This window comes from Brachionichthys hirsutus, chromosome 5 (assembly GCF_040956055.1).
Source record: "Brachionichthys hirsutus isolate HB-005 chromosome 5, CSIRO-AGI_Bhir_v1, whole genome shotgun sequence".
Taxonomy (NCBI): Eukaryota; Metazoa; Chordata; class Actinopteri; order Lophiiformes; family Brachionichthyidae; genus Brachionichthys; species Brachionichthys hirsutus.
The window spans coordinates 4,753,315-4,768,196 of record NC_090901.1 but is presented as its reverse complement, the minus strand read 5'-3'; the positions used below and the strand labels follow the sequence as shown (position 1 = coordinate 4,768,196).

Sequence of the window (14,882 nt, the reverse complement as noted above, 5' to 3'; positions counted from 1 at the left end):
TTACGCAGCAGAGCTATCCTCCACCGGTCGCATCTTGTTCTGCGCAGTCATCCTCAGTACAGCCTCAATGTCCTTGATCAGCGCCTCCTGAGAAAAAAGGAAAAATAAGTGAAATTAAAATACTAAACATTCAGTAAAAGCCTTCCACCAGACAGGGGTTGCACTGAATATGCAGGTTTCATTATATAGATGAGGAGAGATCGTTAAGTCATTAACAAGGTACCTTAAAATTGGTTTCTCCTTGCATTTTAGAGGCTGATATTTCCTGATGAATGGTGGACAGATTCTGAGCAAAGGTCACAAGAGCTCCCTGGAGATCCGTGGAGACTGTTCTATTAAAGACACCCCGAACAAAGGCGTTTGCTAATGTTCCCTATGTTGCCAGCTAAGAAGCAATCACACAGTTCATCTGACGGCGGTGCTTAAATGAAACTTTCTACTGACAACTTCTTCAGTCTTTAGGGGGGGAAGCGCACAGTTCGATTTAACTAGTACAGCTGCCTAAGCTAAAGGATTTCAGAGATAAATATGCTAAATAACCCTCCGCTCAAGTTTATAACGACATTTACAAAGCTGGAGGCGGCTTCTTTATCCTTCAGAAGAATTGACTTGACTCACAGTCTAATCCTGACTGTGTTTTCAGTTGATTGTCTATTCAACACAGACAGGCAAAGCAACTGAAACATGATAAGAATTCTTCCTGTTCTGCTGAATATTGCTGTATATGTGGAGCTAAAGCACAGCGAGAGAGGGCTGAACTCCATGCACATATCCCTAGGGTCACTGTTGGGTTTGGGAAGCGGGTGTGATTTGTAAACATGAAGCGTGTGGCGCACATGTGGTAAACAGTTGGACCTTTTTTAATTAACTGTAAGGTGGAACAATTAATGTTTAGAAGACATGTCAAAAAGAATATGAGCTTAATTGTACAATGGCAGTTTTCAGAATGACTGTTTTGGGGGTTTTTTACGTTCATTTTGACACAAAACCGCTACAGCGGGCACGACGCTTCAACAGACAATACATATGACCATTATAGAGCCCTGATGTGTGTGAGTGTAATAAGTAACACTAGAGAGGTTGATTAGTTCAAAATGGCAGGGCTCAAGCAGATGAAAGTGCTCCTGCTTCTTGTCCCCCCCCCCCTTGGGAGACAAAAGGAGGAGGCCTAAGCCCCTGTGAGCTCAGCAGATAGCCCACAACTCGCAGTGATGGGTTGGTGTTTGTACTTGTCAAACACTGGAGCCTCACACAACAATAAAAGTGTCCAACAGGGATTTAATTGTGTTTGTAATATGCAGCCCGCTAATGATGGCCACTGCTAAAGCCATTAACCACGGCAGTGGCTCAACTGCTGCACTGAAGCGCCAGGCCACTAACTAAATGAATGTTTGATAAAATAATACGAGTCGTCAGATTAACAAGCGTAAACTCGGGGCATACTGCTAATAAAAGAACTCTATTGTTTAAGGCCTGGCACCAGGTTGATGAGGTGTTCAGGCATGCATACTCATGCATAATGAAAATGGTATGAATTATTAATGTGTTGATTATTTCGGCTCATCTATCAAAATGATAATGATTTCAGCACCTAAACACCAATTGAGCTCAGTGCGTAATTACAGTATTTAGTTGTATTTAACCAAAATGAAGAACTAAACATTGATCTATCTTAGTGATTACTGTAGTGGTGTGGAAATATCCTCTGAAGTCTCATATACGTTTAGAGTTTAGGTTTCTTTGTTGTTTATGAAGGAAGGGGGGGAACATTCAAAACAGCTAATTCGATTTTCTCTTGTTTTAAAAAGAAATGGATTACCAAGACTGGCATCATAAGAAAAAAATGAAAAAGGTACTTTGGCTGCAATCTGGTGTTCACAACATTTCTCTCTGACTGGATTTGGCACTTCTAAAAAGCCTGTATGGCAATTCAGAGTTCCTCCAGTGATCATCAGAAGCATCTGAGTCATGGCCAGCTGGTCACTGCATGAGAGGTCCAGATCCACAGCCCACACCTGCAAACAAGACATCATGAACGGCGTGTTTCATCAGAGAAATCAGGTACTGTAAACGTGATAATCCTAATTTAATCACAAAAAAACAGAACATAGTACCCAAGTAATCCTTAACGTGGTATCCGTGTTGAGAGGCAGGGAAAAAGGAAAGGCATGGTTAATGTGTGCTGGACTGATTTAACTAATTCACTCGTGGACTGACACACACACAAAGCAGATTACGATCCTTCTAGCGTGTTTGGATTCGGTCTGCCTGAGGCAAGTTTGTTGAGCTCAGGTCTGATGAGAAACTAAGTTTAGATATGTATGTTAAATGGCATCATTATAAGTATATTAAGAGGTCAGGTATGGTCATAGCCTCCTGTTTAAACGGGGCTAATTTCACAATAATAACCTAATAGCGTTGCCCTCTCTTCAAAAGTGGCAAATAAATCACCAGTGAAGGAGTTGTTAATAACTAAGTGGCAGTCGGCTGCCTCCTTTTACTGTTCCTATTTGTCAAAGTAAACGCTCCTGCCAGTGAATGCAAATCGCTGCCAGTCTGAACGCCGCAGTTGTTGTAACATGAGCACTTTATCTCCACCAACACATTTCTTACAGGCTGTATTTTAGTTCTGGTTCAAACATATTGCGAGAATTTTGCAGCAAAATTACAGAAAACAGTGAAAACCAACCCAAAAGCCCCGAGCCATTTTGTTTTATTTTTATTAAACAAAGAATTTTGATGGTGACAAAAATGTCATCTGGTTTCTAATTGGCCCATAATGTTGTAGTTAGTGATGCGGAACAGCTTTCCAATTATTAAAACAATATTATTCATTTATGATTTATAATTACTGGAGTAATTCTCATCATTTCAATATTTCAAATGAAGTGTTATAAATAATAAACACACACAAAAAAAACATTTCCCAGTTGTAAACATTGATGTTTATGCCGGTCTCAGTCACCTTTGCTGTCAGAGGAGCAGCAGCTGCGACTGAATGGATCACTCTCTATACATCAGTTTACCTGGGTCTGGGTGAGGGACAAACTCCACCCCGTCATTCACCATTCTAACTAAAAATCATTCTCTGATGTCTCATTGTCGCTCTTAACAAAGCCGTAGGAAATGTAAGCCTGGATTGTACCTGTTTTCTATTGCCTTGCATTTTCATTAAAATCCCTGATGCTGCAGCTGGGGCCCCACCGTTCCACAATGTGAGGAAAGACTGCAAGGGCAAACATATGTGACCCACTTCTTCCCATCAAATAAAGTAGGCAGCTTTTTGCAACAGGTTTGAATCTAAATTGATGTTTAAATCCAGACAGGTTTGCCCATGTGGCTCTCCTCGGTCTGAGTGATGTGTGTGTGTGTGTGTGTGTGGTTAGGAATCTGCTTTTAATGTTCCGGCCTCTATTGAAGCACATGCTGTTTATAGTCTGTTCTTAATTATGCTGTCAGTGAGTCCTATTCAGTTTTGGGTCAACATTGAAAGATAAATTTAATTCAAAGGCTGCTGTTGCATCACTCAAAAAAATTAAATAGGGCACTGGGATGAATTTAGCAAAAGAAAAGTTCTGTTTTGAGTGTCACTAAAATTAGCCTGGCTGTGCAAATAAGAAAAAATAATATTTTTTAATGAAAGAAGGAATATGAAGGCGTGAAATCCATGTAATAATAAAAATACTTCTTTATTTTAAAGAAACTAAAAATAATAATGTGTGAGAATATAATACATTTAAATGCAAATTTGAAAATGAAATTTAATGTTTTATGGTACAAATTATATACATAGGCTGTTTGCCTCAAGTGTGAAATCTAATCCATAAAATACTACCCTCTAGTGGCAATCACGGCCTCACCTCACGTCGACTCCAAATTTTCTCTTCTCCTGAGCGTCTATTCTGAACAAAAATAGTGCTTATTCACACCTTTTTGTCAAACCGTAAAATAGCTTTAACGCTTTCTCTACTATTTAGTATTTTAGAAACCATATTATAAACAAAGCATTCCATTTTACAGAACCGGATCAATAAGCAGTCAGTAGAGGTTAAATAATCATAAACAAGTCCATTTCCAATATCATAAATCATGACACTTTTAACAAAACTTAATCTTGACAAATGAAAAGAGGCTTTGATGACGCCTCGCTACACGATAACATTCTTAGCAAAGCATTGCAGGTAACCAGCTTGGGGTTAAACACTGACAGGACATCCGTGTGAAGCTGCCAAATCACTTTAGAATGACCTATTGTCTGAAAGATAGGACCCTCCGAGTTTCTCGGCATTGTCGGGTCAAAGGGCAAGCCGTAAATGGTGGAATCAGTGCATCAACACAATAAAACCTGGCACTTTATTAAATGGCCTTGTGACACATTTGGTCCCCGCATCCACAGTTTGTCCTGCCTGTTTTCCAAATCCCAGGGGAGCAGTAAGGAAGGCTCCTACCGGTACGTGCTTGTATGGATCCCTGAGCCAGTTGAAAAATTGATCTCTTTCACCAATATGGTGAAATATAAAGCTTTGACACAACCCAATGCAACGGACTATAATTGTCATGAAAGCTTGACTGTGTCTGACATTCTGCTCCGTGGAATTGTTGTCCAGAAAGGCAGCCAGGTCCACAGAGATATAGCCTACGACGAGGCGCTGTGGACAGGCCTGGCCCACGCGCATGCAGACAGATAGCAAGCTCTCTGTGTGGACGGACGTCTGAGGGACAGTGTGTGTCCTGGATGTTGTCCTATGTGGCGTTGTCAAAGCTGTTTCGGTGTCCATGTCATTCCACTATTGGAGACACCCTTGTGATATCCAGATGACTCCAGTGGCTGCTTGTTATCCTTGTGACCTGTGCTGGCTGCTTCCATTTCTGTGTGAGTGCCTGATGGATGCTGCAGGAGGGTCTCTGTGTGAGTGACAGCCTATTATCAGAGGACCTCGGGAGTCTAATGGGTTTAACTCGCAGCCACAGGGACAGCGCCTGCCCTCAATAACAACTCTCTCCACTGGGCAGCTGATAAATGCCTACGCTAACCCCATCTATCCGGGGATCAATCAGGGCTTGGCTGGGATCGATATCACTCTTGTTTCTGTAACTAGGAAATGCCATAATGGTTTCGCCAGTTAATTACGCTGTTCATTTTAAGTTGTGTCTTAGGTGTCTCTTAAACAGTTCGGTAACCCGTGAACCATTTTGTCTGACAATGCTGCAATATATCTAAAGTAAAAAACAGAACGTTAACTTTTGCCGTTACTTTAATCCATATATACTAAATAATAAACTTTAATTTAATATTTATAATGACTGTATGAAGTCCTGAGGTATCTTTTAAATACTGGGCTCTTTGTAATGACCTGAGCATAAGACAATCAATTAATTTGCTAACGCACATTAAAATACGTGAAAACTGTCTGTAAGGTGACAGGATGGCCCGCCGTGTCTTTGTTCTTGCACCGTTTTATTCAGAGCCTTACTTTGTTTTGAGTATGTGCTGTGTGGCTTCACTGGCGATGGGACTGGAGATTATGCTGTTGACATTCCAGTCATGTAACAGCCATCATCATAGTCAAGTACTGTAAGAGGCGAGGTCAAATGCTACACAGTGATTCCCCCCTATACAAGCCATAAAGCACACAATGGTGCGGCAAAAAGAGTAAAGGAGCGGTTGTCGTTTTCAACGGAAGAGCGAGCTCACCCCGGGACGTCGCCGATGCCGTTCACGGAAACAGCGGGCCGGGAAGAAAAGAAAGAGAGGCATTTCGCAATAAATTATTTGGACTTAAACTGCGTACAGTATCCTGTGATAGGATTCCAGCTTTGCTTGGTGTCCACATAAAGCCGAGCAATCTGGCCATAAATAAAACAAATGTTTCCCTGCCTGTTTTGATTGCTAGTCCATCTCTCCATTCAGAGACATCTGAGAGGCTAAAGGCAGATAATTGAGAATGTAAGGTATAATATAATGAGTCACACATTTTGTAAGAATGTTAACTCACTAACTCATGATTTCATGTATAATATTAAGTATCTGCCAAGTGACCACAATTTACCCATCCCTATTTAGATTAAACACTGATTCCACTCGAGGCCTCCACTATGGTCAAAGGAAACACACACACACACACACACACACGCACGCACACACACAAGCACATGCACACACACACACAGAAAGTCAAACCACAGAAAATATTTTAGCATCTTATTAAGGTAAGTCAGGTTAATGATCTTAAGGCGGAACATAAGAGTAGATGTTTAAACGCTTCCATGCAAATCGCAGAGTGCACAATATTTAGACAGAAAACATCTGCATAGAATGTGCCGCACCTCTTCAGTGGTAGTGATTATCAAATGACCCATTTCGTTGATAAACATAACCTAAATAAGGTGTTGCTCAAGATCTGTTTGTACACAGCGTGACAAAAAGAACTACTCCATCTGTTGACGCTATTAGGAGTAATTTCTACCCTCTTGTGCCTAATGACCCATATGCAAGCTGTGTGAGCGCTTAAGTGTGTGTGTGTGGCCCCCTTGGGGCATTGCATGGGTGCAGATCTACATGTCTTTAACCTCTCTCTATGTAAATGCTAAAAGACGCCTGGGGGGGGGCTGAAACATTCTGCTGGAAGCTGTGGGTCTCACAATATTTAGACAAACGCAGCTCCGAGACCTCGGTAGAAGCTCCTGCAACACTGAAGCGACCCGTCCTCCTTCATGTTGCGTGTGCCTTTTAAGGCTCTCTTTTATACAGCCAGAAGGAATCCCATTGTTGGATCTATTCTGAAAGACCACATGGTATTCTTATAAGTCAGGCTTCTTCGTGCTGAGCCTTTTAGAACAAGCAATAACACAAAAAATGAAAAATGAAAATGCACACATGCTGGAAAACTAAAGCCAAGAATGCTCTCGAACCCCCTCTCCAATAAAACTTATGAAAGATGTGAAACATTCCAGTGAATTTGGAAGTAGACTTGTATAACAACTACCTCAATTAGCACTAATTTGTGATTTTTTTGGTACTTAAAAATGTACTGTTAAATTATGAATTAATATTTAAGTGCTTCATTTAATAATCTGTGCTTCATTAATAATTGAATTGCAACTATTTCATGACCAGAGCCTCAAACATATATTGTTTAATGGCTTGGAAAAATTCAGCGAATATCAATATGAATCTATATCGATGCAATTAAGGCTACTTCTATTCAGCAAAGCGTGCTATATCTCAAAACACGCCACCCTGTTTCAGAATCTATCCACAGTTTCTGCTGTGAGGAGAGGAAAGCAATGCGATGCGCTGCTATAAAATATTCATATATGTTCCTTTGTAATCACTAACATTGTTCTGTAACCTTTCACCATATACAACCAAACTGTTTTATCCAATATACTGTACAACAGCAGAAGGGTGATGTAATACATCTTGGGGGGCTAATATAGTTTGGGGGGAAAACAATGTCTGAACAGAATGTCGAGCTATGAGGAGCACAGGATGTGGGCTTTGCTTTGATTAAAAGAGCAAGGTGTAGAATAAAGGCCAGTTTAAGTGTTGCGTCCATATGGCCCCGATTCCCCGAGGCTGTCGGCCTTGCACTGGGGGCCTCGGCACGCTTCCCTCTCCATGGGACCCCAGCTGGTGAAACAAACTCCCATTTACTTTTCAACGCTGCCTCAGTCACCATTATGGACCTTGGCTGCAGCTCAGCCATTCTCTGCCATAATTAACAGCCCCAATGCCACAACAATTACAGCGCCGCTCTGCACATACACGATGAATCAAAGAAGGAGCTAATGGGAACAAAACAGAGTGAGCCATAAGACGCTGGAGATGAGTGCTGTTCCTTCCAATGGAATAAAAAGTAAAATCGTTGTGCTCCAAGCCCACGATCATTAGCCAGTAATTAGTTTACACAAAGCTCCCAGTTAAATGGCAAAATACGGTAATTAACAGATGACAGAAAATCAAAGGCTACTTTGTAAGTACAGTATATGACAAATAAGAGCCTGGAGCTCAGAAGCTATGTACAAATTTCATCTCCACGAAATAAATGCTTTATCAATGTTTAATTACGCTTTGTTTCCAAATACTGTAGGTCTAAAATTACATGTGAAATTATTTTCATTTTTAAGCCTATTTCAACTTAAATGTTCTCTTAACAAATGACTGAGACCCACTGAATACGTGCTCAGTCCAGACCTCAGTCCAGACCGAGGCAGAATGCTCAGGTTTACTTTGTTGGAGAAGCGCAGCAAAAACATCCACAAAAACCAAAGTTGGACAAAAGACAATTTGAAGACTTCAAGATACTTTGAAGAAAATTGTGATTACACACTAATTTATGTCTTAATCTGGTTGAGATTAATTTGTAAAATATACATATATATATATATTTTTTTAAATGTAGACATTCCGAGCACAAATTATTTTGTGGCCTACATGCCTTTGTCATGATTTTAGTTTTCATGTCATGATTTAGTATTTGTCAATACACTGACACTAGTTGGTGTGTGAGCCTCAGAGAATAAGTAATGGTTGTGTTTATAGACAGATATTTTATCTGTTGCTTTAATGTTGTGTGGCTCTGGGGACAATGCTCAAAATACTGTACTACAGGGACCGTATTGTGAGTGTTACATTAATCCACCCTGTTCTGAGCAATATAATGACATCTCACTGACCCCACTGTGACCCCATGCTTTTGTTTCATCACTGACAGAAGTGAATCTCAACCTCCTTTGAGCTGTCTCATTTTAAAAAAAAGAACAGAATCTCCATTTTAATATCTAGCCGTTCCTGTAATGTTATCTTTTAACTATCGAGTTGTTACCATGATAACTTTAAATGGCCCCTTTCCTCATTGGGATGAGTGTAATAATAACAGCAATAAACTTTATTTGTAATGCACTTTTCTAAAAACCAGTGCTTTGCAGGGGGCCATAAAAACAAGTCATAACAGTAAAAAATATCAATTTAGGAAGAAGTTGTGTGGGAAATTATGAAAAACTAGAGCAAATTAAAAACACAAACATCAAATTTAAACAAATTCTATAAAAGTCTGCGTATAAAATGTGTTTTTAAGAAGTGGTACTTTATAGTTGATGATTGTAAGCGAATGCTGTAATCCTCCAAATCAAAGCCGGTTCTGGAGCCAGAATACAGCACTCCCAGCTCATCAGCCACTGCCAGGTCATCCACATGAGCCGCTCCACCTACCATATAGGCCTGCTTCCCCTAGATCAGGTTCCCAATGCGCTTCAAAGTGCATGGACTATACTTAAGCAGAATGTTGTCGGTCTCAAAGACAAGAGAGGAAAGGGATTATTACTGAAACTAGCACTTCCAAGGGCTGCTCCTTGACCTGATTTGGCACTGTATGCACACAAAAGATCTATTATTGTAACAGCCAGCAGGGTTTTTACCTCTTCTCTGTTTGTGCATGTTGTCTGTGGGAGGCCTCCCCTATAATTCACATTTTTAACATGTGCTTGCAATGAGCTCCTTGGGAATATAACTAATTACTTCACATCTGTATTTATTTGATCCACATGGAATTATCCCTTCTGTCACTGGCAGAATGCGCTGCCAGCCATGGGTAGCAGTGATTCATCTCAGCAACACGTCTGGCACAGTTTAAAAACAAAACAGCAGGAAAATCAATAGAAACAAATGAAGAACCATGTCATGTTGCAGATTTAATCTGGTGTAAATGAACGTAAAAAAGATGGAAAGAATAACTGGATAACACTACCTTGGATTTATTGTATTCAGGCAGTTAAAATAATTCAAAATGTGTGAAAGTGCTGCAGGAAATAAAAGCAAAAAAAATAAAAATATTGACTTTATTTACTGAACATCAGCTAGACACCATTAATTGCATCATAATTAAGTATATCTTACTATAGCTTTAGTGTGTCTACTTTGAAATCACACCGGTGTTCATTTGAAAAGGCGATGAAAAATAATATAACAGACAGCATGCAGCGCTCCCGTCTAAAACTGGATGGTATCAGTCTCCTTTAGTGCCCTCTAGAGAAGAATGTATAAACTACAGCCTCTTAAAACAACTTACACAATAATCAGTTTCTCAACATTAACGTCTGTGATCCTGTCGAATTTATTTTGCACTTTAAAGTTTACATTTATATACAAAATGTGAATGTGTGTGTTACCGGGAAACAATCCACAGCCTCAGCTGTGAGTATAATAATATCCTACAGACATGTTCTGTAGGATGTCAAATCCCGTCAAATTCAACCGTTGCCTCTGAGAGTATCCTGTAAAAACATTAAAAAAAAAAAGGTGCAAATATTTTCCAAACACTTTCAAAGAGAGATTCATATCATCCCTAAATGGCTTTGCTCGAAAATCTGTGGCACTGTACAACTATCCTCAGATGTGCGAGGCACTGGACTTGGGGACGGGGTAGTTAAATCTAATCACAGAGCAGTGAAATCTGATGATAATCTGGATTAATAATTAGCAGGTGTACTATCTGTTGTGTGCATGTGCAGCCTCCACTGTGCTACATCCAGTGGTATACCTGGTTTCACTCAATGTCTGTCTGGATTTCTGCCTGTGAGACAATCCTCAACAGAATCAAGGTAATTATATGATTGGATTCATGCTAATTAACAACAATGGGGTTCAACTTTCTAATTATCCTTGCTCTCACAGCACTCTCTGCAGCCACCCCAAGTGCAAATAAAGCATTCCATCTGCTAGTAATTAGGCTTAATAATTTTAGACAATCGCTCAATGATTTATGCACACGCCAGATTACAGTCTAAATGTGAGTACCATGGTGAAAGTGGAACAACCAATCTCAGCCTGCACTCTATGTCTGGCAGAAAAACAGCACCGTCTTCCTCTTCTAAGTGTTTTTTGTCACAGCAATAAAATAAAACCTTTTGTGCCTCTTGCAGATATTCAACACAATGGCTTTTCATTTGCTTAATCTGCAAATTAAATGGCGATTGAGAGCAAATTGTTCAGTTCCCTGGCATGGGGACTGTCATCATCCTGTGAGTGCTTTCCAGCAGAGAGTCATTTGAACGAGCCAGAGTGCCTCCACCAGGGCCACAGACTGGGGCAGCAGCGTGGTGAGACAGGCGACGACTGTTGCTCGATCAGATGTGTGTGTGCAGCGGCCACTGAGGGCTACCTAATGAAGGGATGAGGGTAATAGTCCTCTTGGAGGACTGGATGTGTCTCCGGTTGACTGCCAGATGCTGCGGAGGGAGAAAAGGAGTGATCAGAGCGGGGACTGCTTTAATATGTGGGCGCACACACACACACACACACACACACGCACACACACTCTCACGCTCACAAATCATCACCCCACTGCATAGCTAAAACACATCAAGGGAATATCTCTCTGGGCTAACAGAAGCAAACCAAGCATAAAATACCACCTTAGTTAAATCAAGCGTTTACTTTACAAACATCTTCTTGCAATTAATTCAATCAATAAGGTACATGACGCTGCTGCCAGGGTAAGATTAGCAGGCTTAATTAACAGGGCATGAATGTTTAAAGAGTGAGAACATACATTTAATGCACACACACACACACAGCAATGTTAAAACTAAATGAACGTGTAGGCACTAATTAATATTGTGTCAGGGCTTCTAAAGATGTTGGCAGCAAAGACATGACACCCGCTGATTGTTAAAAACACATAGGGGTCTCTGACGGCATATTGCTTTCTAAAAGATACAGGAAGGAGATGTAATTTTAGAAGCACATTTCTATTTCTTGAGTTTGACAGAAAGGCATTTTCGAGGTGTATGTCTCATTTAATGCTATTAACAGGGACACATGCATTTATTTTTATGTGTATATATATATATATATATATATACACATATACTAAAATCATATTTGGATTACATTGATTTAAATTCCTCACTAACCAATAAAATCCCACACCACTCCACTGACCTTGCTCCAAGCCACTGCATTTGTTTTATAAATTGTTTTCATTTTAAAATCCGAATATGAAATGATTATAATACATTTAATTTAAATAATTAATTGATTTTTATAGCATTTCATGGAATATTCATCTGTAGTTGTACTGTATGCAATGTAATTGACCTAAGTTTTGCCCATGATCTCCAGCCTCCACAATCACAATTTGGCTATTTGTTGCCTTTCACTATCAAGCTGCAGTTTTAATTTGTTCATCTTTCCCTCTCTCTCTCCGCTGCTCTCCCTTTTGTCTCTGTTCATCAGACTCCTCCGATGTGCTATGCACATCTTAAGTCTGTTTGTTGTTCACATCCTTCTCACTCTCTACTGGTGGTCTGTTCTTTAATCTCAGATTAAAGATATATTCAAGATTCAAGATTCAATCATTTTATTATCATGATGCTAACATAACAAAATCGTGTGATATATATTGCATTTTGAAATATTACTAACAGCATTTTTTTCTTTTACAACATTAGTCAGAGACTCTGGCACATCTGAAAATATGATGCTCGAATAGATATTGACTGATAATGTTTTTGAGAAAGAATTATAACTATATTGTATATTGTAAAAATATGACATATCGTTATCATATTTTTTTTTTATTAAAAAAACAAACAAATGTGACTGCTTTGTTTTCAGTGAGGGGTTGTATTTCAACCTCAATACACACTGCTGAAAGTCATATTTCAGCATTATGCAGATAATTTAATCAATCCTGCACATCCAAATTTAGGATGTATTTTATAATTTGGAAGTCATGAATGAACTAAATCTAATTTGGAGAAACTGGGGTGAAGGACTAACAGACAATCACCTAAAACATGACTCTGACATTAAGTAAGAGAGAGAGAGATGGAAAAGCAGAGCACCAGTCGGATAAAAGCGACTTGAACACAACACTCTGCTGCGCGGATTCTCCAGTTGTCGGCACCGTCGGGCCTGCAGGGCCTTCCTGACACTTTGCTTCTGAGTGTGCATCAGCCATGCGATGGCGATGGTTCTTGCCGCCCACTTGAGCCTGTAGTGGCGCAGGTAGGCTGTCCGGGCTAAGTAGCGCCTGCAGCAGGACTGGATGTGGACGGCAGCTGCCTCTATGCCTCCCTCCCCATTAAAACGCTGATCTGGGTTTTTAACCAGACCCAGTACATCCACCTCATTTTCAAGGACTGTGATGAGGCTGGCCACTGAGGGAGCCCAAGAAAGGGAAAACTCCATAAGCCGTCCCCCCAGTCACTTTGGCTACAGGCACGGCAAAATCCCTGAGCAGCTTTTCCAGGGGCTCCAGAGTATCTAGTACACTGCCCCAGCACCAGCTGAAGCTCTGCTTGAAGTGGCAGAAATCAGTTGCTGTTGGGTCGATCCATCCATTTCTGATGGTGAAGGGATGTTTACTGATGTTTCCAGGAAGCTGCACAGGTAGAGTCTACAGAGAAAAAGATGAAGCTGAACTACTCAGATAATACAGTTACAGGAAAGGAAATACTCTCTTTGATGACCTTATCGTTATCGTTTAATTGTATTTATATTTAAGACTACTACTGGAGTCTCACCCGGGGGCTTTCAGGGATAAGACCTTTGGTACTTTGCATCATGTCCCAGTGATCCATGCTCTTAGTGGAGGGAGGAGGCATCTCGGTTGTCCAGACGGGGATGCATTGTCTGTCTATTCTTTTGCAGATGGATCCAGGATCTGTTTCCCATTTCAGCATCTTTTTCAGCTGCTTGTGACACCTGGGCTTCGTGCCCATCATGCCTAAAGTAACAAACAGGCAGGCTCAGCTCTACTCTATCAGCAATTAATAAGTGGCAGCACAATCATCGCTGCCAAATGAACTGGCACTAGGCCAACTACAATTACAAAATAATTAAATGAATGACAGAAATGACAAAAGATAAAACTGAAAATTAAATACATAATTATTACAAATGTTTTGTAGGGACTTTTGTAATCAGCTGTTTCTATGGCAAAACCTCTCTTTATACTCTGTAAACACAACAATACCAAAGTAGTTTCTCCATTAGAGGCACAGTAAAGCATTTTTATTTGACCAGAGCTTGTACATCCAAGAAAATCTGATCTAGTATTTCATGGTCCAGACTCAAAAGGTTGTTGCCCACAGTGACATTAGCTTGAGAGCTTGAGAGCATGATCAGGTATAAACTAAACATTTCCTATGTCAACATTTAGACGTTATGGAAGGCAACCATCAATCAGACTCAATCCAACTGTGTGACAAAGAGTCACAACAAAGTTGACAATTGTCATTCAAGCATTTGCAGCAATTAATGACAGTTAATCTTGAAATAATTACTTCTCTTCTTATCGACAATGCTTAATATGAGTAGATTCAAACATATTACTCAATGAACAGAAGGTTTGTGCTGCTGATCTTCCAAACTTGTCACCTAGTGTCCTCTCCTTCGTTCTCCTCAGACCAGTGAGTTCTCTGACAGACCTACAGGTTGGGGCCACATGCTGGGAGATTCTCCCCTTACAGGCATGCACATCTGTTTTCAGAGGGAACTGTGAAAAGGTGGCCCTGTTATTGCAATTTCTTAAATGCAAAGTCCCATTCCCTGGCAGGAGTACGGAGCGGAGAAGAACTGGCCCGAGTTGCAGGAGGAGACAGCAGGCAGGGAGCCAGTCTTGAGCAGTTGGGGAAGCTACGGCTGTCTTATTGGCATGCTGGACCAGGTAGCCACGTCTGTCCTCAGACAGCTGTAAACCAGTAGCCCATAGCACAGCAATCAGGCGCCTGTTTCTTTAGAAGAATGCTGATGTGCTGCAATCTGCTGCTTTCTGCAGCCAGCGCTTCCATCTCTCCAATATCAGAGTGACAGGCTCGATCGCTATTTCTCATGTCAGGTATGGATTTTCAAAAACATATCGGGAAACAAAGTG

General features: G+C 40.5%; 1 protein-coding gene across 1 annotated transcript; it reads right to left on the bottom strand.

Annotated features, from left to right (window-relative positions):
* Positions 1 to 13,728, bottom strand: iqch (IQ motif containing H). The gene is given in 10 exon segments (XM_068739932.1): positions 1 to 84; positions 224 to 373; positions 1,857 to 2,015; positions 4,581 to 4,743; positions 9,159 to 9,295; positions 10,217 to 10,275; positions 11,163 to 11,234; positions 12,880 to 13,207; positions 13,209 to 13,403; positions 13,531 to 13,728. Coding segments are annotated over 10 exon segments (1,545 nt in total).
* Between the last annotated feature and the right edge of the window lie 1,154 nt (positions 13,729 to 14,882).